The sequence below is a fragment of the Tamandua tetradactyla genome, chromosome 17 (assembly GCF_023851605.1).
Source record: "Tamandua tetradactyla isolate mTamTet1 chromosome 17, mTamTet1.pri, whole genome shotgun sequence".
Classification (NCBI taxonomy): domain Eukaryota; kingdom Metazoa; phylum Chordata; class Mammalia; order Pilosa; family Myrmecophagidae; genus Tamandua; species Tamandua tetradactyla.
The window spans coordinates 1,893,667-1,914,942 of record NC_135343.1 but is presented as its reverse complement, the minus strand read 5'-3'; the positions used below and the strand labels follow the sequence as shown (position 1 = coordinate 1,914,942).

At 64.6% G+C, this 21,276-nt stretch overlaps 1 protein-coding gene across 1 annotated transcript; it reads right to left on the bottom strand.

Annotated features, from left to right (window-relative positions):
• Positions 1-353: 353 nt before the first annotated feature.
• Positions 354-21,081, bottom strand: MALL (mal, T cell differentiation protein like). The gene is made up of 4 exons (XM_077135070.1): positions 20,836-21,081; positions 6,432-6,599; positions 4,686-4,808; positions 354-1,148 (listed from the first exon to the last, which is right to left on the bottom strand). Exons 1-4 carry the CDS (start codon positions 20,938-20,940, stop codon positions 1,086-1,088), a joined length of 459 nt encoding a protein of 152 aa, XP_076991185.1. The 5' UTR covers positions 20,941-21,081; the 3' UTR covers positions 354-1,085.
• Positions 21,082-21,276: the final 195 nt, after the last annotated feature.

Genomic DNA, 21,276 nt, shown 5'->3' with positions numbered 1-21,276 from the left:
GGGAGGAGTGGGGAAGAGGGAGGAGGGAGGCACCCGGGAGATCCTCCGTGTCCCGCGACCGCTGCCCGGGGGTGAATCTGCTTCCTCATCCCGGGGACAGGACAGGCCCGGACAGCCTCATAGGCACGTGAGGGGGGTCATGGCCCTGGCGGAGCAGGTAGAGGCCCGTGAGTGGGGTCCGAGCGGGCTCGTGCCTGCGACCCACCTCCCCGCGGCTGCCCCTGGGGCCGGCTGCAGGGTGGGCCTCTCCCTGCCCCCCAGCAGCCAAGGGGCCTTCCCGGGAAATTCGGGTCAGGACCCCCGCCCCAAACGCCAGGACGTGATGGCACCAATTGGACACGTTTTCTGTACAAAAGACCTTTATTAGGCAGTTTGGTGGCCGCTGCTCAAGAACCCCGCGGCGCCGGGCGAGCAGGGCCCAGGTGCCAGGTGCGGAGCGCAGCAGGGGGCGGGTCCCCCCCGGCGGCGCCCCCTGCCCGCCCCCTTGTGGGCCGTGCCTCACGTCAGGTCCAGGAGACGCGGGCACAGCAGTGACAGAGCGGGCAGGAGGGCAAAGACGGGGCCACCTCCAGAGGGCAGCGAGGACGCGTCCAAAGGCGAAGCACCTGGACTTCTCATTTCGGCCTCTGGAGACGTCCCGGGGCGCGGGTTTCCCAGGGAACTCAGCGGAGGCGCCGTGCGGGCGGGTGCGGGTGCGGGCTCCCGCGCGGGGCCGAGGGCCGCGGCCCCCACTTCCTTCCGGGGTGACCCGACGCCTTCCTCCCGCCAGAATTCGGCCTCGGGCGGGGTCTAGGGGTGCCCGGGAAGCCCGACGTCGGAGGCGGCTGCCCCCCGCCCCCCAGCCGGCTCCACTCGATAGCAGCTGCGCACAGCGCGCCCCCCCCCAGCTGCCCTCGGGGCAGAGCCTCCCTGGACCCCGAAGCTGGGAAGGGAGGGGAGGGGCCGGGCCGGGGGGCCGGGGCCGTCTCGCCCGGCAGGAGCGGCCGGACGTCCAGCAGCGCGAGTGAAACCGTCCGCGGCGACGCGCCAAGAGGTGGGGGTCGGGCCGGGCTGGCTGGTCACCCGGCTCGGTGGGCGGCGGGGCCTCAGTGGTAGTAGATGCTGAAGGCGTGCAGCACGTAGAGCAGCGCCGCGACGAAGGCGAAGAACTGCACGGCGGCCGGGGCGGGGGGTGGGGGGTGCGGCTCAGCCTCCTCCCCCGCCACAGCCCCCGCGCCCCGCCCCTCCCCCGGGCCCGCCCCGCCCCGCGCCCCTCCCCCCGGACGCGCCCCTCCCCCGGGCCCGCCCCACCCCACGCCCCTCCCACCCCACGCCCCTCCCCCCGGACGCGCCCCTCCCCCGGGCCCACCCCACCCCGCGCCCCTCCCCCCGGACGCGCCCCTCCCCCCGGGCCCGCCCCGGGCCCGCCCCGCGCCCCTCCCCCCGGGCCCGCCCCGCCCCGCCCCGCGCCCCTCCCCCCGGACGCGCCCCTCCCCCGGGCCCACCCCACCCCGCGCCCCTCCCCCCGGACGTGCCCCTCCCCTCGGGCCCGCCCCTCCCCCCCGGGCCCGCCCCGCCCCGCCCCGCGCCCCTCCCCCCGGGCCCGCCCCGCCCCGCGCCCCTCCCCCGGGCCCGCTCCTTCGCTGGGGAGCCACACCCACCCACCGGCCCAAAGCCCCTGGCGCCGCGTGCTCCCGCCGCCCGGGCTGCCCGACTCCCGGGTATGAGGCCCAGGCAAGGCCGCCCGCCGTCTCTGGAATGCCCGGAAGCGCCTCCCGAAGCTTTCCCACACCCCACGGGCCCGGCATGCGCCATGAGCTCCCCTTCGACAGCCACGGCCCACGGCCCGCGCCCCCCGCGCCCCCCGCGCCCCCCCCCCAAGGTCAAAGCCACTCCCAGGCCAGGAGCTGCGGCCCCAGTTCCCACGGAGCCGCCCCACCGCCCCAGCCCCTGCCAATCGCTTGCACCCCCGGCCCCACTCTTTTCTCCCCCAAAGGACCGGTGACCCCACAGCGCCTTCTCCAGGGAGAGGCCATGCGCTCCACCCCCCTGCAGCTGTCCCCTCGGCCCTCGTGCTCTGCTCTATCATTCATTCATTCATTCATTCAGCCACCCCACCTCACCCCACTCTCCCCTCGTGCTCTGCTGTCATTCCTTCCTTCCTTCCTCCAGCCAGCCTCACTTCACCCCACTCACCCCTTGCACTCTGCTCTCTTTTGTTGATTCAGTCATTCGTCCATACATTCATTCAGCCAGCCAGCCTCACATTCACCCCTCTCCCCTCACACTCTGCTGCCTCCATCAGTCATTCATTCACTTATTCAACAGGTCCTTGAAGCACCGACTCTACCTCAAGGACCCTGTGACACCAACTTGACAGTGAACAAAACATGCCAAGTCCCAGGTGGGAGGGATGGCCGCTGGGGAAGGACTTCCAGCCCCGTGGAGTTCAGTCTCCCGATGGACCGGTCACTCAGCCGTCACCCACAAACACAGAGCCCACACGACCAGCGCTACAGGCAGCGGCAAGTGGCCCCTTCCCTGAGGCAGTCTGAGTGGGCCCCTGTCCCGGGTCCCTTGGGGTCCCAGTGAATCCCAGGGCAGCGCCCGGTGGGAGAAGGGCCCAGGCATCTGAGCCCCCCCACGCCCACAGGGGCAGGGACCCCACATCCCACTGTGCCCCTCTTCTTCTGGGCATCAGGACACTCAGGTGGTCACTCGGCAGAAAGGGGCCCAGAGGCAGGCAGGGGTCGTGACCGGCACAAGGACGCCACCTGCGTGCGGCAGCCGGGGGCCCAGAGGGAAAAGCCTCCCGGGCACTTGGCTTGGGCCGGTGGGGAGGCTGGAGCTCAGCCACAAGACCAACCCTCTGCTTCCACAGCCGGAGGTCAAGGCAGGATGGCTACGGCACCCCTCGGCCACCAGCACCCGTAGGAGCCACCCCTCCCCAGTGCCGTGGTGGCTGCCCGGCCCCTGCAGGCTCCCCGAAAGCCGCCCGATGTCCGTTCCGGGGCAGGGGCATGCTCAGGCCACGCCAGCCCCGACTGCGGTGGCTCAGGACACAAGCACACCCGTGGGGCCCCCCCATCACTCCCAGGCGGGGGCCGGTCTCTGGGCTAGGGCACGTGGGTAGGTGGGAAGAGGCAGAGCGGGGCGCGGGTCGAGGGGCGGGCGGCTGGGAGCACAGACTTGCCATCACTCTTCTTACCTGGGTCCCCCACCTACCACCTCTCCTCCCACAGGGGACCCCTGGGGCGCCAGGCTGGCCCTGCATGCGACCTTTCTGGCCATAGTGGACCAATCAGGGGTGGACACGGGCCCAGCTGGGGTGTCAATTTTCAAGGAAGTATCTGCTTCTGGGGACCCCTCCCCAGTGTGGCTGGACCCCCCGCCATAGGCTCTGTCAGTCTGGGAGCTGCCCTGGGGTCCAAGACAGGCTGGACTTGTGTCACGGAAATAAAAGGATGCAGGGCAGCTGAGCCGGCTGAGGGGCCTGGGCTTCCCCCACAGCAGCAGGGCCTTCGAGGGGCTGTCATGGAGGGGTACAGACGCGGAGGGGCACAGTCGCGGAGGGGCACAGACGCGGAGGGGCGCAGTCGCGGAGGGGCGCAGACGCGGAGGGGCGCAGACGCGGAGGGGCGCAGTCGCGGAGGGGCGCAGTCGCGGAGGGGCGCAGACGCGGAGGGGCGCAGTCGCGGAGGGGCGCAGACGCGGAGGGGCGCAGTCGCGGAGGGGCGCAGACGCGGAGGGGCGCAGTCGCGGAGGGGCGCAGTCGCGGAGGGGCTGTCATGGAGGGGCGCAGACGCGGAGGGGCGCAGACGCGGAGGGGCGCAGTCGCGGAGGGGCGCAGACGCGGAGGGGCGCAGACGCGGAGGGGCGCAGTCGCGGAGGGGCGCAGTCGCGGAGGGGCTGTCATGGAGGGGCGCAGACGCGGAGGGGCGCAGACGCGGAGGGGCGCAGTCGCGGAGGGGCGCAGTCGCGGAGGGGCGCAGTCGCGGAGGGGCTGTCATGGAGGGGCACAGACGCGGAGGGGCGCAGACGCGGAGGGGCGCAGACACGGAGGGGCGTAGACGCGGAGGGGCGCAGTCGCGGAGGGGCACAGTCGCGGAGGGGTGCAGGTGTGCTCGCTTGTGGTCTGGAAGCAGCTATTCTCAAGGGGGGTGCCAGGGCACACGCCAGAGTGGAGAGATCAGAAGGGGCCAGCTCACGCCAGGCTACGGCCCCAGGTGGGCTTCACACATGTGCTCACACACAGGGGCACATGCACTCACAGGCAACACACGTACTCACCCTCATGAGCTCACATACTCACAAGCTCACGTTCTCACATGGGCACCTGCACACACGGGTGACACACTCTTACATATGTGCTCACAAGCTCACACACAAGGTCACTCATGCTTACTCATATGCTCACACACAAACTCATACACACAAATTCACACACATGCTCACACACAAGCACACATAAAGGGTCTCACAAGCTCACACTCACACACATAAGCTCAAACATACAAGCCCACATGCTCACACACAAGGTCATACACACACCCACACACGCTCACACATTGTCACACACATGTTCACACAAGCTGACACACCCACACAAGCTCACCCGCTCACACAGCCCTCCCCATCCCCTGCGGCCCCTCAGCTGGGGGCCTGGGGTGGCCCCTGGAGGCAGGACAGGCGTGCACGGCACTCACTGAGGCGGCGGTGTTGATGAAGTAGTTGTGCAGGTCCCGGATCTCGGAGACGATGGTGGCGTGCGCCTGGAGGGCGGCGGCACTCACGTACAGGATGCCTGTGGTCCCGTGGTAGAGGCTGTCCTGTAACGAACAGCAGGGGCACCGGTCAGCAGGGGCACCCCGACCACGCCACCGTGTCTCTGCAGGGACGTGCCAGGGGGCAGGATGCAGGGTCAGCCAAGGGCGTAGAGGCCTCCACGGGTGGCATTCAGGAGTGTGCGACCCGCGCCGCACCTCTGCCCCCTGCCTGCCACAGCCCACCCGGGAACGGCCCCACGAGTGACGCCAGGCCGGACTGTGGGCTCAGGCCCGTGGGCCCCCAGCACAGCATGCCCAGGCCTGGTTTATGCTCCCCGCCGTCCCCCAAGCTCTCGGTCCATGAGCGGGGCACCCCAAGCCGGCCCGTGAGCAGCGTCCTCGGTCCTGGAGGGAGCCGTGGCTGGGAGCCCCGTGGGCAGCCTCCGAGGGGACACGCGACCCAGGAACGTCGCCCACGGGGAAGGCGCTGGCGCCAGGGCCGGGCAGGGTCTGCGGGGGGGACGCCGCCTGCATGCCAACAGGGGCCCCAGTTCGTGTCCCTGCCATGTGGGTCCAGGTGCGCGCCAGCCCAGCCTGCGGGGCGGACTCCAGCTGGCAGAAAATGCCAGGGCCAGAGGGGCACGTCAATGGCAGGAGGAGGGCGCAGACGGAGCAGCCTGGCGCGCGGGCCTCTGAAGGACCCCGGCCATGTCCTCGGGCCACCGCGGGGGGCAGGGGGTCACTCTGGACTAAGGGGGGCGGGGCGAGGCCCCGGTGGGGACCTGGACTCAGGCAGGTCAGCTGGCTGAGCACGGGCCCGTCTCGAGTGGCACCGAGAATCCTCGAGGCCTTCGTGGGATCCACGGGATCCACAGGGGAGCGCGAGGTGGGGACGGGAGACCTGGGGCGGCCGTGACGTTCCCTGGGAGGAAGCGGCGGAGCGAGGGCGCTGAGCTCTGCACCGCGCGTCCTGGGGGCGAGGGCAGCACGGCCCTTCCCGACGGGCTGCAGCGGAGACAGGTCTCCGTGGGTGTCAGGACGGCCCACGCGAGGCGTTCAAGTCCGGCGTGGAAGGAGCACCACGTCCTGCCTGCGCGGGTGTGCCTCGGGCGTGCGCTTTGTGTCAAGTCCACGTTCAGCGTGAAGAGCGGAGAGGGTGGAGCAGCGTGGCACTAGGGCCCGGAGACTGGGTGAGTTTTTCTACTTGCGTTCCCTTCAGTGCCGGCCCAGCCGTTTGACCATAAACACAATTTAGGGGAGACACATCAGAATGTGCTCACGGGGAAGGCAGAGGTGGGGAACACGTTCCTCCATAGAGGAACATTTTAATTCTGGTTTAATAATAAACACGTTAAAATAAAGAGTCTCAGCTCCCCTGGGCCCGGCCAGGAAGGCACCGGTCCCCTGGTCCCATCCCCCATTCCTGTCCCCTGTTCCCAGCTCCTGGCCCCTGGGCCCTGGCCCCCATCTCCCATCTCTTGGCTCTGTCCCCTGGCCCCTGGTCCCTGTCCCCTTATTGGCCCCTGGCCCTGTCCCCTGTCCCTGTCCCCTTATTGGCCCCTGGCCCTGTCCCCTGTCCCTGTCCCCTTATTGGCCCCTGGCCCTGTCCCCTGGTCCCTGTCCCCGACTCCCCAAGACACATGAACCAGCGAACAGCCTGGGCTGGGCCGGCCTGAGGGCTCTTACCAGGACTTGCCAGAAGTCGTATTTTTTGTAAAATCCCAGCAAGTAGGACAAGAGGAACATCAGAGAGATGAGGAAGGACGTGAGCGAGACGTACATCACCCACCCCTGCAGCAGGGGCTGTGCCACCTCGGTGGCCGCCACCAGGATCCAGACCCAGCATCCGAAGACCTGCGGGAGGACAGGAGAGCCGTCAGCGGGAGGACAGGGGGGCCGTCAGCGGGAGGACAGGGGGGCCGTTGGCGGGCACGGGGGAGGCCCCGCTAGCACACGTCCCCCGTGGCAGGGCCCTTCTCGCCTTGGCTGAAGGCAGAGCGGGGTTAGGGGGAGAAGACCCGGCCCCCGAGCCCTGCAGAGTCAGCTTCTGGGGTCAGGTGATTTGAGGACCATGGGGCCACACTCGGCCGAGTAAGTGACCTTTCAGTGCAGGGGGTCTTGGCAGGCACAGTCTCCAAAACGTTTCTGAGTCAGTTGCTAACACTTAGGGCAGTATTTTCATGGGAAATCCACATTTCAGACACCCTGAGCAGCGGGCCTCCTTGGGGTGTCACGGCCGCCCCGACAGGTCCCCCATTCCTGTTAAACCTGAGCTTTCAGGTTCTAGGCTGGCCCTCAGGAACCACCGCAGCCCATCTCTCTGCCCACTGCAGGCTCCTCAGCAGGTGCCCGCCCCAAGGGGGGCCTCCTTGGATTTCGCACCCCTTTTGCCTCTCTTAGACCTGGCCACCCCTGAAGCTCCTCACCCCCACTCCCCCCAGAAGCCGCCCCCCAGCACCTGCTGAGCAAGGCTGCACCTGGGGGAGGGGCCGCAGCACAGGGGCCTCCGTGGGTGACGGCGTCTACACCCGGTGTGTGAGCATCTTTTGTACACTAGTGAAGTCACTTGGAAAGGAAGAAGAACCTGCTGGGCTTTGAGGCCGCGGTGGGAGGGGCTCCCTTCTGAGCAGCCCTTCTCAAGCACTTGCAAGGGCCACGCGTTCTCGGGGTTCTGCTCAGCTCAGGAGAAACTCTCACCTCCCCTCGCCTTTCCACATACATTTTTTTTTTGCACGGGCAGCACCAGGAATCGAACCCAGGTCTCCAGCATGGCAGGCGAGAGCTCTGGCACTGCGCCACCGCCACACCGCCACTTTCCACATACACTTTATCTACCCCAGATCCTCCCGGGGTTTACAGCGGAACTGTGTGAAGCCTGCAGGTGAGTCTGGGGAGAACTTCACTGGGTTGAGCCTTCCAGTCCATGAACATGGTCTGTCTCTCTGACTGCCGAGGACATCAACTCACCAGCATTCCGTGTCACTTGGCCTGCAGAGCCCAATTGTGGTAGTTAGATTCAGTTGTCAACTTGGCCAGGTGAGCGTACCTAGTTCTGTTGCTGTGGACATGAGCTAATGGTACGTGACCCTCATCTGTTGCTGATTTACATCTGCAGTCGGCTAGAAGGTGTGCCTGCTGCAATGAAGGACGTTTGACTTAATTGGCTGGTGCTTAAGTGGGAGATTGTAATGTAGCACAGCTAAGCAGCTCGGCATTCCTCATCTCAGCACTCGCAGCCCAGCCCAGGCCTTTGGAGATGCAGAAAGAAGTCACCCCGGGGAAAGTTGTTGGAACCCAGGGGCCTGGAGAGAAGGCCAGCAGAGACCATCCTGTGCCTTCCACGTAAGAAAGAGCCTCAGTGGAAAGTTAGCTGCCTTTCCTCTGAAGAACCAACAAAATAAATCCCCTTTTATTAAAAGCCAATCCGTCTCTGGTGTGTTGCATTCCAGCAGCTAGCCAACTAGAACACCAACACATTCCGTTACGTTTATGCCGAAGTATTTCACTTGGGGGAGTTATTGTAAATGGTATTTCTTATTTTACATTTTATTTTCCAGTTGTTCATTGCTAGTAAATACATTCCTTGAGATTTCTCATGTATCTCATTAGTTTGTGTGTGTGTGCTGTGTGGCGGGGTCACATGCCACCCTTTTTCCATGCAAGTATCCCTTCATTGCAGCACCATTTGTTGAATTTTGTTTGGTTGGTTTTTGTTTGTTTGCTTTACTTGTTTGTTCCTTAGGACGTGCACGGACTGGGAATCGAACCTGGGTCTCCTGCATGGCGGGCGAAAATTCCACCACGGAACCACCCTTGCAGCCCCTGTCAGTAGGTTTTAATTTTAATTTTTTTCATGTTTACAGGTACGACTGAGCTTATTTTCATATATTTATTGGCCACTTCTATTTCCTCTTCTTTAAAATTTTTTATTGGCTACAAATATTTTACAGGTTTGTCTCTTACTGATTCGCAGGAATTCCCCCGGTAGGGTGGCTCCCGTGGACCGCTATGAGCAGGCACCTCTGGCCAGCCTGTCCTGCTGTCCTTGGAGGAACTGAGCTCGGGGTTGTCATGTTGTTGGGCGTGTCAGTCCTTTCACGGACAGACCAGCTGCGTTGTTGTCTGAGGAACCGTCCCTGATGGAGCCAGGAGAGCATTCTCGCGTGGCTGACTTGCCTTCTGGGGAATTTCCTCCCTTCCGGGAGCCGCTCCCAGCTTCCTTAGTGAAGGGAAGCTGGTGGCGGCCAGTGGGAGCTGCTGGGAAACGGCTCCAGTTTTGCCCTGACGATTATGTTCTGTGAGCTGGTCCACCAGCGTTTCCCTTCGGGTCCTGCCTCGTTCTCTCTCATTCCACGATGCTCCGAGAGCCGCGGGAACGCGTCGCTGCGCACGGCCCAGCAGCGACCTAGGGCGCGGTGGCTGGTGAGCGCAGCTGTGGGCACCTTTGCCAGGCCTGCCTGGGATTCGTTTTATGTGCAGGGTCTGAAGAGTCCGCCACCTCGGCCTCAGCGCTGTCCTGTGGCTCAGGCTCCCGCTGACAGCCCCCGGCCGGGGGCGCTGGGTGGCGACGAGCTCAGGACTGGGGTCCCCGGCCAGTGCCCCGAGAGCTGCGCAGCCTGCGGGTCATCCCTGTGTCCTGGGACCCGCGAGTCTCAGCTCACCAGCCCCCGGCACAGAAATGGGGCCTCGGCCCAGCCCGCACGGGGCTTCGGCCTTTGCTTCCAACGGCCAGAGCTCAGGACCCGCGGCGGGGCCACGAGGCGTGCGGCGGGACGCGCTGCAGAGGCTCCTGGCGGACAGCGCGAACCACACCGCCCGCCCCTAAGCGTGGTTCCCTTTCGTTTGGGTGCTGCCCAAGATTCCACCAAATTCAGACTTATTTGAGGTTACTGGGCTTCCTGCGTTTGCCACTCAAGAGCTTCTGGGAGTTGAGGAACCGCCGGTCATCCCTGTGAGCTCATTCAGTTACGTCGGAACCTCCTGGCACATTACCTGTGAGTGTGAAAGTGTGTGAGCTAGTGTGAGAGCGCGTGACTGTGTATGTGGGCTGGTGTGTTGAGTGTGTATGTGAATGTGTGTGTGTGTGAGAGCTTTGTGCGGGGAGCAGCTCTGTTTGCTCTGTGCGACCTTGATGGGGTCACTAGTGAGGGGCCCCTTGCCTGGGGACCCGGGAGAAATGTTATTAAAAGAAAACCTTGGGCGCCGCCTGCTCCACGAGCAGACTGAGCAGGCGTCTACAGGAAAGCGGCAGAGACCGGCGTTGGTGAATTTATACAGAGATTTCCAATCAGACAAGAAGCTGACGTACACATCTCAGCACGCAGGGGAGTTCTGTGTTGTTTCGAAAACACAACTATATTTTGAATAACTGGGGAGAGAACGGTTGTCTTTTCAGCGCTCTTAGGTCTTTAAAGGTCTTTGTTCAAAGTTTGGGGAATCCTGGGGGCCCAGGATGCTTGGGGGTGACTGTACAGAGGATGAGAAGGGGGTGCTTGCTTTGGAGGCAGGCCCCGACCCCCCAGGCCCAGGGCCCACACCCAACTTCTCCCCCTTACCCGCCCCCCCCACCCCCATGCCCCAGAGGCTTGGCCCCCACTGAAAAACCCAGCTCTGGGGACAAACACCCCCTGCCAGGCCTTAGACCATCAGTCTCCAAATGAAAGGGGGAGTCCCTGGCCGGGCTGGGGCTACCTGGGAGGGGAAAGGGCCTTTCCTTGGAGGAGAGGGGTGGGGCCGAGACCTCCGAGTGCGGGTCACGTGTGCAGGAGTGGGGGGCACTTCCCCAGGGGCAGTTGGTGGGCGTGGCATTCGGGGCTGAGTGACAGCACCTGGGTCCACTTAGACCCTCTATAGACAGAGGCCAGGTCCGGCCACTCACTGCTGGACTCCTGGCGCCTGGCAGGGCAGAGCCAAGGAGGTGGGAGGTGGTTCACGGAACAGTCTTGAACGAATCTCAGGTAACACCCCCTACCACGCATTCACCAGGTGCTTCTCAGTTAAACGCAGGTACTCAGATGCCAAACTTTGTCTAGAAGACAATTCCCAACTCCCTCTGGCTTCCAGGGCCAGAGAGGTGCCACCTGACAGGAGCACGGGGCTGTGGTAGCTCACCTGTGCTGGGCCAGAGGCCCCAGAGTCTTGGGGAGGGTGGCAAGGGGTAGGGGTCCCTGCTCCCTCCTGGCAGCAGAGGCTGCTCAGCCGGTGCCACTGCGTGCACCTGATGTCCACATCTGCACCCGAATCTCTGCCATCTGTGAGGTGGCCTCGGGGCAGCCTGGGGTAGCCAGGCACAGCTCTGGGCACTTGTAGGTCTCTCCCCCAGGACATCTTGATGCCCAGAGCACCCGCAGGGCACTGTTGGGCAGGGTTCCAGGGGCCAGGGGTCTCCCCAGCCCACTCCCCCGGACCCCAGACTTGCTTTGGGGACCCCCGTCCCCACGCTGCACTCTAGGACTAGCCAAGGGCCTCTGGGGCTCGGGAATCGACTCCCACTGCACCGGGAGCTCGTGAGATGGCTATAGTGTTGCATAAGTGACGGGAGACGAGCCTGCTGTTTATTTTTCACTTCCACTTCCCTCCACTTGCTCAACAGTGGAAGGGACGGGGCCAGGACCAGCCCAGGTGCATTTAAACCCGGCCCAGCAGGCTGCCTCAGTTCTGTCTCCCTCAGGCAAGGGTGGGGCCTTGAAGGCATGAGAACTGTGAGCGTTTATCTCTTTTTTTTTTTTTTTTTGAAACTTGTATTTTGCTCTCTGAATTTTCCTGGCAACTAACTTTACTCTCCTTTCTTTCTTTTTTTTACATGGTCAGGCACCGGGAAGCGAACCCGGGTCCTCTGGCATGGCAGGTGAGCAATCCTGCCTGCTGAGCCACTGTGGCCCACCCTTACTCTCTTTTCTTATCTCCTAAGAGCAGGAGATATTTTCAGATGGTTGGAACTGACGCTCAAAGTGGAGAATATTTTATTAAAGTAGACATTGAGATCAGGTGTGTTTCCACAGCGACTCTGGCAGGGTCTCCCCTAAGAGCCCAGGTTATTCTACTCCACGTCTCCTCAAGACGGAACTGAAACCCGGACGGATCTCCGAAGTCAGGATGGGGCTTCGCAGGGGATTGTTCCCTCGCTCTTCTCTAGTTCCTTCATGTTTAGAAAGCGGGTTACAGAACTAGAGCACGAGACTTGGAGTGACAGCCTCAGGCGGTTCCCTGGGCAGGAAGGATGAGCCAGGGCAGTGGGAAAGCTGGGAGGGCTCCTGGAGGAGACTTTCAGTGAGGACAGCAGCTATGATGGGTTGGGATACATAAACTAAGTGGAAATCCATGAGTTGGAAGTGGTAATTAAAAATAAAAAACCCTTTGGTCACTTTTGGAGTGTTTCAACCAAAAAGTATAGAGAGTGGGTGAGGGGCCCTGGATGCCCCCTCCAGGCAGTCCCTCTGGATCTGGCCACAGCATGGAACCTTTTGGCCCAGGTCAAATAGCCGTGCCATCAAATGCTCTGTTACTTGGGCAATATTTATCAAATCATTAAAAGTGCATACTCATTGATACCACATTTAGGAGTTTGCCCTACAAATAGTGCACCGGGAGGAGCTAATGCGCGTCCAAGGCTGTCCACTGCGGCCTGAGTGTTCCAGCAAGGACAGGAAATGCTCAGTGTCACTCAGGAACCCTTATTCGGCCGTCGCTGCATGAGAAAACTCTATTTACCCAAACAGACTAGCTGCAGGCATCGTCGAGGCCAGCAGAGTCGTGTGGCCAGGGTAAACGGAGCAGGGAGACCCTGTGTGTCTGAGGACGCACAGCCCACTTCAGGAGCGAGGCCCGGGGACCCCAGTGCGCTGGCTGGGGGGGAGCGGGGGGGTGCCAAGTCGGGCACCGCGTACCCCCTGCCCCCCGCACGTGAGACTTAAGTTTAAAGAGAGAAGCGGCTGCACCGTAGAGGCGCCCTAAACTCTGCGGGGGACAGCCGTGGCAGCCTGCACAGAGCCACGGGGAGGGGGTCACGGGGGCCTCCTGCCAGTGGGCGGGGGCTGGGTGGTGCCGAGGCGCCCATGCGGTGCCCTTTGTGGCCTGGGTTCTAGCCCAGCTGCCAGGGCGCACCCACCGGCCCGACCACATTCCTTCCCAGCGGTGCTCCTTGCCGGCCTGGCAGTGCGCCTCTCCCTGCCTCCCCGGCGTGGGCAGTGCCGCGGGGACAAGGCCCAGCAAGCCTGTGGGCGAGCTGCACCCAGGCCACCCGCCCCCGGGGCGCAGCGGGGCTCCCTGACACCTTCCCTGCGTCCCGACAGCGCCTGGACCCCTGCGGGGCCTTTACGGTACATGAAGCCGAGGCCCCCGGGGCTGAGATCTGACCCCGCCGGGCAGTTCCCGAGCCGCATCCCCGCTGTGCACGCTGTCCGCCCCGCGGCCCCACGCCCGAGATTCGGCGTGCACATTTTACCCGCAAATGGTGGCCAGCATCTGGGGCGGCTGTTCCTCTCCCACCCAAGGTTTAAACCGATAGACGCGCTGGCGCCCGCGGCGACACCCGGGGAAGTGTGGCTGGCGTGAGGCCCGCACGCCCACGGTGCTCTCCTTGGCGCTGCTCAGGGGCCGTGGCCAGCCTTGGCCGAGTATCGGCCGCGGGGGCTCAGCGGGGCCAGCGGCGGGCACAGGCCACGCGAGGTCACGCCCGGGGGCGCAGACCTAGGCCTTCCCTCTCACGCTGCTTCTCGGGAATAAATCCCCCCAGTGGGCCTCCTGCGGGGGGCCTGGGCGGGATGAGGGGCCAGGAGGCGGCTGGGCGGGGCGGCAGGGCATGGCGGGGGCGGGGGCTGCTGACTCCGGGCCCAGCCTCCGCCCTTCCTGTCGCCGCGCCCGGGGCCCCTTCCCGGCTCCCTGCCAGCCGTGGGGGGGCGGAGGGGCAGCTCCCCGCTCGGACTCTGTGTTCATGGCAGCCGAGTGCACATGCGTGTGTGTGTGTGTGTGCGCACAGCGTGTGTGCACGCCTGAGACAGCGGTTTGGGGAACGGCGTTGCCCTTGGCGATGGGCAGTGCCCTTCTGCCCTTCTGGTGGTGACCTGGCACGCGGGTGTCAGGCCCCGGGGACCCTGGGCGGCAGCTTCCCCCAGGAGGGCGGGACGGGCTGCAGGGAGGCCGCGGGAGGGGGGCCGGGGGTCCCGGGAGCCCGGGAGGCGCTTCAGGGCAGGTGGGGCGGGGGCGGGGGCTGGGGGAAGGGGGAGGGGAGGGGCTGGGGGAAGGGGGAGGGGAGGGGCTGGGGGAGGGTGACAGGGCCAGCCCGGAGGGCGGACGCACGCTCCTGCTGGAGGGGGGGGTTCACCTGCGCACTCCCCCTCGTTTCATCGCCCCAGAACTGCGCCCACCCTGCCCTCCTGCTCGGCAGCACCGCGGCCACCGTGTCACACCAACCAGGACCACCAAACCCACGGAGCCCCCACAGTCTAAAGGGCTCGTCCTTGTTTCCTTTAGAAAAACCTTTCAAAACCTAAACACTTTTTGGCAATTCATTTTTAATTTTCTGTTTACTACGAGCTGAAGAATAGGTGGGGAGGACAGGAGAGGTGTCTGCAGGCAAATAGGGCCCCCCATGGCTGGCCCGGCCCCCTCCTCCCACACACCTGGGCCCCCAGGAGACCTGTGTTCCTTCACCCCCCCCGGGGGACCCCCGGCGGTGCTCCATCCCCACCCAGGGCTGCCCCTCCCCCCACCTGTCATCCCTGGCCATGCTCGGCCGTGTTAGCCCCGAGGAGCCCTGGACAGTCCCAGAGAACCCTGTCCCACGGAGCCGCTTCGCCGGGCAGTCCAGGAGGGGTCACTTCAGGGCCAGTCTGGGCGTAGAGCCTTGACGGCGGGGCCAGGGCAGGCCCCTCCCCGATCACGCCCCCTCCTGCAGCGCGCCCCTCCCGCAGAGCGCCCCTTGCCTGGCCAGCCCACAGCGGCCCCCAGTCTGGCATGGAGACTGGCACAGAGAGGAGCAGGGGGCCCCGGACTGGTCCACTGCCCGCCTACAGTTGTCCTGGGCTGGCGCCCCACGTGTGGACCCCCCGTGTCACGGGAGCCTGGCATCTGCCCACACTGGACCCCCACTCCCCAGCTCCACCACCTCCTGGACCCCAGAAAGTGTCCAGGTGGGGGGGGTCCCTCCAGCAACAGACGGGGGCTTCCCCACCCTGCTCCCTGACCCTCGGCTCCAACACCCTCTGCCCTGGGCCTCGCAAACGCCCACAGGAAACCTGCTGGGATAGGGGAGGTTCTGATGAGATCCCTGCCCCTGGGCACCCCAGAGGCCGGACACAGCCTCTCTGAAGGGGTGGGAGGAGGCGCCCCGCGGGGCAGGGCAAGTGCAGGAGCCCCCAGGATCCTTGTAGGTGTAGCTGGGGTGCCAGGAACGGGGGTGAGCTGGCCTGCACGGGGCTGGGCCCCGAGGGGCTGACGGCTGAGCTGCCGGGGGCAGGCCACCCGACAGGAGGGGGACAGCTGGGGCCAGGGAGGGGTGGGCGGGACGGAGGCCGGTGGCCACGTGGGAACCTCATGCAGAGCCTGGGCCCCTTCCCCCTCGGCCTTCAGACCCACAGGGGCCCTGCTTGGCTGCCCACCTGCCCTGCCCTGGGGAAAGTTCTCTGGCTGTGCGGAGCAGCTGCCAGCAGAGCACCTCTTATCTGCGGCCTCCTTATCTGGGTTCCCCCAGGTCCCCCAGGCCCAGTGGGTCCAGAGGAGCCTGGGTCCTCCCTGCTTCTCTCTCAGGAGCACCCAGTTATTTTCTGCAGACACTTCTTTAAGGAAAACCTGGCAGGCAGGCTTTCTAGAGGCACTCACTTGTCTTGACTGAAATAAGAGCTGCCGCTGAGGCAGAATATGTGGCTGGGCAGCATGGAGACACGGCGATGCTGGGACACGGCTGCGGGGCTGTGTGGATGCGGCCGCCTGCTGCCCCCAGGCCCCCCAACTCCCAGTGCACACCCCAGTGCCCTGGCGCCCCCAGCAGCTATGGTGGGCTCTGGAGCTGGCGGAGCCGGAGGGTCCAGGTGGACCCCAACTCCTCACATGTTGTGCCCAGAGAGGCGCAGTGGGCTCCAGCCTGGCTCCTCCTGCTCAGAACCGGGTCCCTGGGCCCTTCTCTTCAGAGCCCACCCGGCGGCCCAGCGCCACCTCCTCAGGGGTCTGACAGCAGCTGGCGGAGCTTCCTCCAGGCTTCAGCGAGGCAGCACATTTCCTGGGCCCCTTGGGGAGGGAGCTGCTCGGGCGCCTTGCTGGGCCCCCAGCCTTCCCACGGGCCTGCAGCCCCCAGGCCTCTCTGCCTCCCGCCCCACACCTGAGCAGGGGCCGGGTCTGCCTCGCCCGCTGGGTCCTGCGGCCTGGCGTGGAGTGGTGCTCAGCGGACCCAGGGTCCGAGCCTCAGCCTCACGTTGGGGGCTGCCCTTCTCAGCCCCGGGCAGCCCGAGGCTGATGCAAGCAGCTTGCGCTCCCGCTCCAAGCCCCACGGCCTGCAGGGTCCTTGGCGCGCCGGGCAGGTCCTCACGGCCTCTCCAGTCCCTGCAGCCGCTGACGCTGTCACCACTCACCCTGTCCCCAGCTCGCCACGCATCCACGGTGCAGCCACAGGCCTCGTCCATGGCCGGGCCGCCCTGCCGCTCGCCCTTTACCCTCTCGTGCGTCCCCTGGGGAGCGGAGGCTGCAGCGGCTCAGCAGGGGCCCATGGGTCACAACTGGATCTGCGCAGCTACCCCAACTCCCCACAGAGGCCGAGAGGCCCTGCAGCAGGGGTGCGGGCATTTGGGCGCCACGAGGGCCACTCTCCGTGCCCGCCCCCGCTCTCCGGGCTGCAGACTCGCCGCCCGAGGTCCTACAGTGGTGCAGCGGCAGAGCCCAGCTGAGACGCCCCACGCACCCCACTCTGCTGAGCTGGAGCGTGCAGGCAGCCCCCCAGGTAGGCTTGGGGCGGGGGGGGCGGGGTTTCCAGCCTGGGTGGGGAACGGCTGCCTCCTTCCCGCATCCCCCCTTCTCTGCACGTCTTCCTGCCCTGTGCCTCCCAGCGGACACCCTTGGCAGCACGGCTGGGGTCAGCCGTGTCTCCCGCGGCCCTCGGGCCCGGGACTAGGCCGGGAAGGAGCTATGCGGTGGCGATTGGGAGTGGACGGAGGGACAGAAGCAGCAAACACAGATGTGTGAAAGGGAAAAAAAGAAATAAAAACCTTTGAGGAGGGTTTGCTGCTGCCCAGAAATCTGGTGAATTGAAAAGGGAGCAGAGGCCGACAAGGGTGAGGGATTTCCCTGCTGACGCCGCAGCGTGATGAAGGAGGCGGCACCAACCCGGCTGCAGGCGGAGGAGCCCTTCTCCCAGCCCAGCGAGCACGCGGGGCGCCCAGGGTCCTGGGAGCACCTCCAGCCCGTGGTCAGCAGGCGGAGGACAGGCGTTTACGTATCAACAGAGAAGCTGCGGCCACAACTGAGGTACAATGGGGGACCCAGGTAGACCCCGAGATGAACTTTGAGCTGGAAGGTCCCGGAACGAGCTCCTAAGAGTCAGTGTGTCCTTCTTGCTGCAGGCAGGTGGCGAAAGAAGTTCGAAGTACAACATCCAAGTGTGCAGACCATCTTGCCTCTTAACTAGAAATAGCCTTAGCTGTTTCTTTAATTAATACGTTAACCAGCGAAAGGCTGAATGTTTAGAGTCTCGTAACCCTATTGGTAAGGCGGCCTCGTCACGGTCACCTGTGAGCAGGTGAGCGGTGAGCTCGCACCTGCAGGTAAGGTGGGCTTGCAGGCCACACCTGTCCCCAGCGCTCAGGCCGCCAAGCCCAGGAACTGAGCGAATGGACAGGGGAATAAAGAGGGAACAAATGCAGTCGGCACCCATCGGAATATCTGTTGATTCAAAAGTTTTTCACACTTTGAGATGATGTTTTGAAATTGACATTACTTTCAAATGAGAAACCTGAAATCAACAATGAGCTGAAATAAAGTCGGGCTTTTAATATTAAAGTCACGTGTTACCGGCGGGAGTGAGACGCGGTGCTGTCACTCTGGAGGGGCTAGACCGACCCACGGCCCAGCGCGCTCCCAGACAGAAACCCATCTTCACGCAGGATGGAAACCCCCGTCCACGCAGAAGCCTGAGTGCACGTGCCGAGGCCCCGTCCCTAAGAGCTGAGCTGGGAACAGCCCAGCACGGCAGCAACGCACTCTGGATGCGGCGGCCAGGCAGACCTCCAGGGCACCGGGCTACCCAACATCCTCGGAATGACAAAACGATGGAGACAGGAAGCATCGGTGGTTGCAGGCAGAGGAGGCAGCCGAGAACCCGCACTTGGGGTGCGGCCACTCCTCGCCTGTTACCAGAGCCCGAGGCTGCGCCGGCCAGCCAGGGGCCACGGCTCTCCACTCCACTCCCTTGTACTTTACTCTCTTGCTCCCACGTGGGGGTTCCCGCCCAGCTGGCTCTCGGGGTGCCGCTGGCACTCACCCTGCGCCAGCTCCAGGTCACTGGCCTTTGCTTCCTGTGCGGCTTCTTCCTGGCCTGACCTCCCAGCTGAGGATCCACGCTCTGCACTCCTGTCTCCAGGAAACACGTTCCTGTCTGAGGCGCCCCCACAGCCGGGGCTGTGTGGCTGGCCCCTCTGCGTGGTGTCCAGAGGCCGGAGGGCCCCTACTCAGGGCCAGTCTGCCTGTCTGTCCTCCTGCCCGGGGCAATGCCCCCTCTCCAGCTGACCTCCATGACTCGTGGTCCCGTAATTCCTGCTAAATTAGGGGGAGCCCGCCCAGACTAAGCCTGCCGAAGTCCTGCAGGGGTACATAGACGCGCGGCAGGGCTGCACAGATAGGCCCCAGTTTCACGGTGTGCTAGCTGAAGCTGTGCTGCACCCCAGAAAAGGCCAGGTGCCTTCTCCTGTGGCGGCAGACCTGTTGTGGGGGAGGGGGGCATTTTGTTTAGGTGGTTTCCATGGAGATGTGACCCACTCTATTCAAGGTAGTTCTTGATCCTTTACGAGGGGATAAAAAGGCAGGAAAGGCTGAGAGTGCTTAGAGGGAAGCCCTGGGGATGCCAGGAGGTCCCACAGGAGCTCAGAGAGGAGGCCACAGAGCCAGGACTGAAGGCAACGAAACCCAGGAGCGGAGGCCGGCAGACGCGCCATGTGCCTTCCTTTCTTCAGAGAAGGTGTCAGCCTGCTGATGCCTTAACTGGGACGTTTTCATGGACTTAGAACTGTAAATTTATAAACTAATAAATCCCTGTTGTAAAAACCAACCCATTTCTGGTATATTGCCTTCTACAGCCCTAGCAAACCAAAACACAGAGAAACTACATTTCTACATCTTCTAAGTTTTCGCCCATGAACGAGGATTGCTCATGAATTAAGAAATGAACAAAACTGTAATGAGAAAATCAAAAAGCTCACACTGAGGGCCATTCTACAAGGCAACCGGTCAGGGCTCTGCAGCAGCGTCAAGGCAAAGAGAGAGGAGGTGTCCTGGATTAACAGGACAGCACAGCACAGCGTGGACGGAATCCTGGACAGGAAACGGACACTGGCAGGAAAACCGGCAAGATTCAGATACGGCTATGGAGGAGCTATGGCGAGGATTTGATATCAGTTTGCTGATTTCTCCAGCTGCCTGTGCAAGACGTGACATCAGGGGAACTCCAGAGGAGCACCCGGGAATGCTCTGCACTATTTCTGCAACTTTGCTGTATACCTAAAGTTATTTTAAAATAAATGAATAAAACTGAACTAGTGACAATGCAAAATACTTAAAGCTCCAAGAGCCCAAATCAGCCAAGCATGTTGCTCCTCGGCATTCGGTGGGATGCTCCCATGAGCACAGCACCCTGGGGGAGGGGGGCGGAGCACGGCAGAGCCCCTGCCCGGGGCTACTCTCTGAGCTGGGCACTGGGACTCTACACCTCCCACCCCCACCTGGGGAGTCCTGTCCGAGTGTCCTCTGTCCAGGCGGGACTGCTGACAGACACCATGTGCCCACAAAGGCTGCGGCGCCCCCTGGCCCGTGTGGGTTCTGGGGGTGGGGTGGGGCGCAGCACACACGCCTACCAGGGCCCTTGCACCAGACGCCCGCGCTGTGTCCGGCCGCCGCCCTCGGGTGGGGTCTCCGCTGGAGTCACCGACAGGCGGCCCGCCCTGCCGGCTTCCCTTCACGTTGACATCACTGCGCGCCCTTTCACCAGTGGCCAGGAGGTCAGTCCCGCCGGGCTGCCTGCCAGGCACCTAAGGCGAGCCAGGCCCAGGCCAGAGGCGGGACCCAGGAGCCGGGCCAAGCTCCCAGCAGGTGGGAAAAGGTCACCCAGAAGCAGAGACTTGGGAAGGCGTTTCCTGTGCTCTCCTTCTGCCCCGTGCATCTCAGCCGGCCTCGGTCTCCCCATCGGGAAAAGGGGCACCGACAGCCGGCTCAGGAGGGGACACTGGGGGCCCGTGCGGAGCCATGCTGCAGACGGGACAGACCAGGTGGGCGGGGCCATGGTGACAGGACCTCACCTGCCCTGGGGAGCTCCTGCCCCCTCTGCGGCAGGGACTGTCACACGCCGCCTGGCGTGGGTGCGCGTTATCAGTCGCCATCCTGACCTCTGAGATGGCCCGAAGACTCCCGGGGGCCTGGACTCCTCTCCGGGCACTCATGCTCGGGGAGGGGGTCCCCGCGGGCCAGTCCAGCCCCACCAGCTTCTGGAGACCCCCAGCCTCTCAGTCCTGTCCCCCCCCACCCCCAGCGGCCCGGCAGCCCGCCCGCCCGCCCCACAGTGGGATTTGTTTTGGAAAGAGGAAATCCACCCGTCCGCGGGGGCGGTGAGCAGCCCCAAGTGGGAGCGGCTGGTTCTGGGGGACAGCGGCGGATCCAGAGCTGGAGGGACCGAAACCACCGGGTGCCGCAGGAGGCGCGACCCTGCCCCAGCCCCCTGCCCTCTGCCCGGGCCCTGACCTCCCCCCGGCCCCTGTCCTCCACTCCTGCCCCAGCCTCCTGCCCTGCCCCAGCCCCCTGCCCTCCAGCCCTGCCTTGGCCTGTGCCCGTGACCCTACCCTGTTCCCCGGCCCATTCCCCTGGCCCAGCTCCTGCCCTGGCCCCCCCGCCCGGCGCTCACCAGCTCCGGCAGGAAGAAGGCGAAGGGGACGGTGGTGAGCAGCGCGATCCCCGAGGGCACCTCGGGCCCCTTGTAGCTGCTGGCGGGCGGGTCCCGGGAGGCCATGCTCGCACCCTGCCTGCGCCTCCCCGCAGTGCGACCGCCCGCCCTCAAATAGCCTCCATCGGCCACACCCCGCGACGTCGCGGGGAGGGCAGAGGCCGCCCGGCCCAGCAGGTCCCGGGGCAGAACTGGGGCGCCCCCTCCCCCCCCCACCCCGCCCCGGGCCGGGCCCAGGGGAGGGACGCCCTGAGGGGGCGGGGCTGGAGGGCACAGGACGGGGGGGGGGGGGGGCGGGTCACCTCGGCGGCCCTCCCCCATGCCCTCACCCCACCCCACTCCCACCCCACCGCACCCCGAGTTCTGGGCGTGGAGTGGCTCCTGAATCGCCGAAGCCCCGCC

Excerpts from the sequence above, each read along its gene's own strand:
- MALL (XM_077135070.1), bottom strand. The coding sequence starts at position 20,940 with ATGGCCTCCCGGGACCCGCCCGCCAGCAGCTACAAGGGGCCCGAGGTG. Across the intron at positions 4,809-6,431 it reads ACGACTTCTGGCAAGTCCTG|GACAGCCTCTACCACGGGAC; the intron begins GTAAGAGCCCTC and ends TGTTCGTTACAG. Across the intron at positions 1,149-4,685 it reads TCATCAACACCGCCGCCTCA|TTCTTCGCCTTCGTCGCGGC; the intron begins GTGAGTGCCGTG and ends GCCGCCGTGCAG.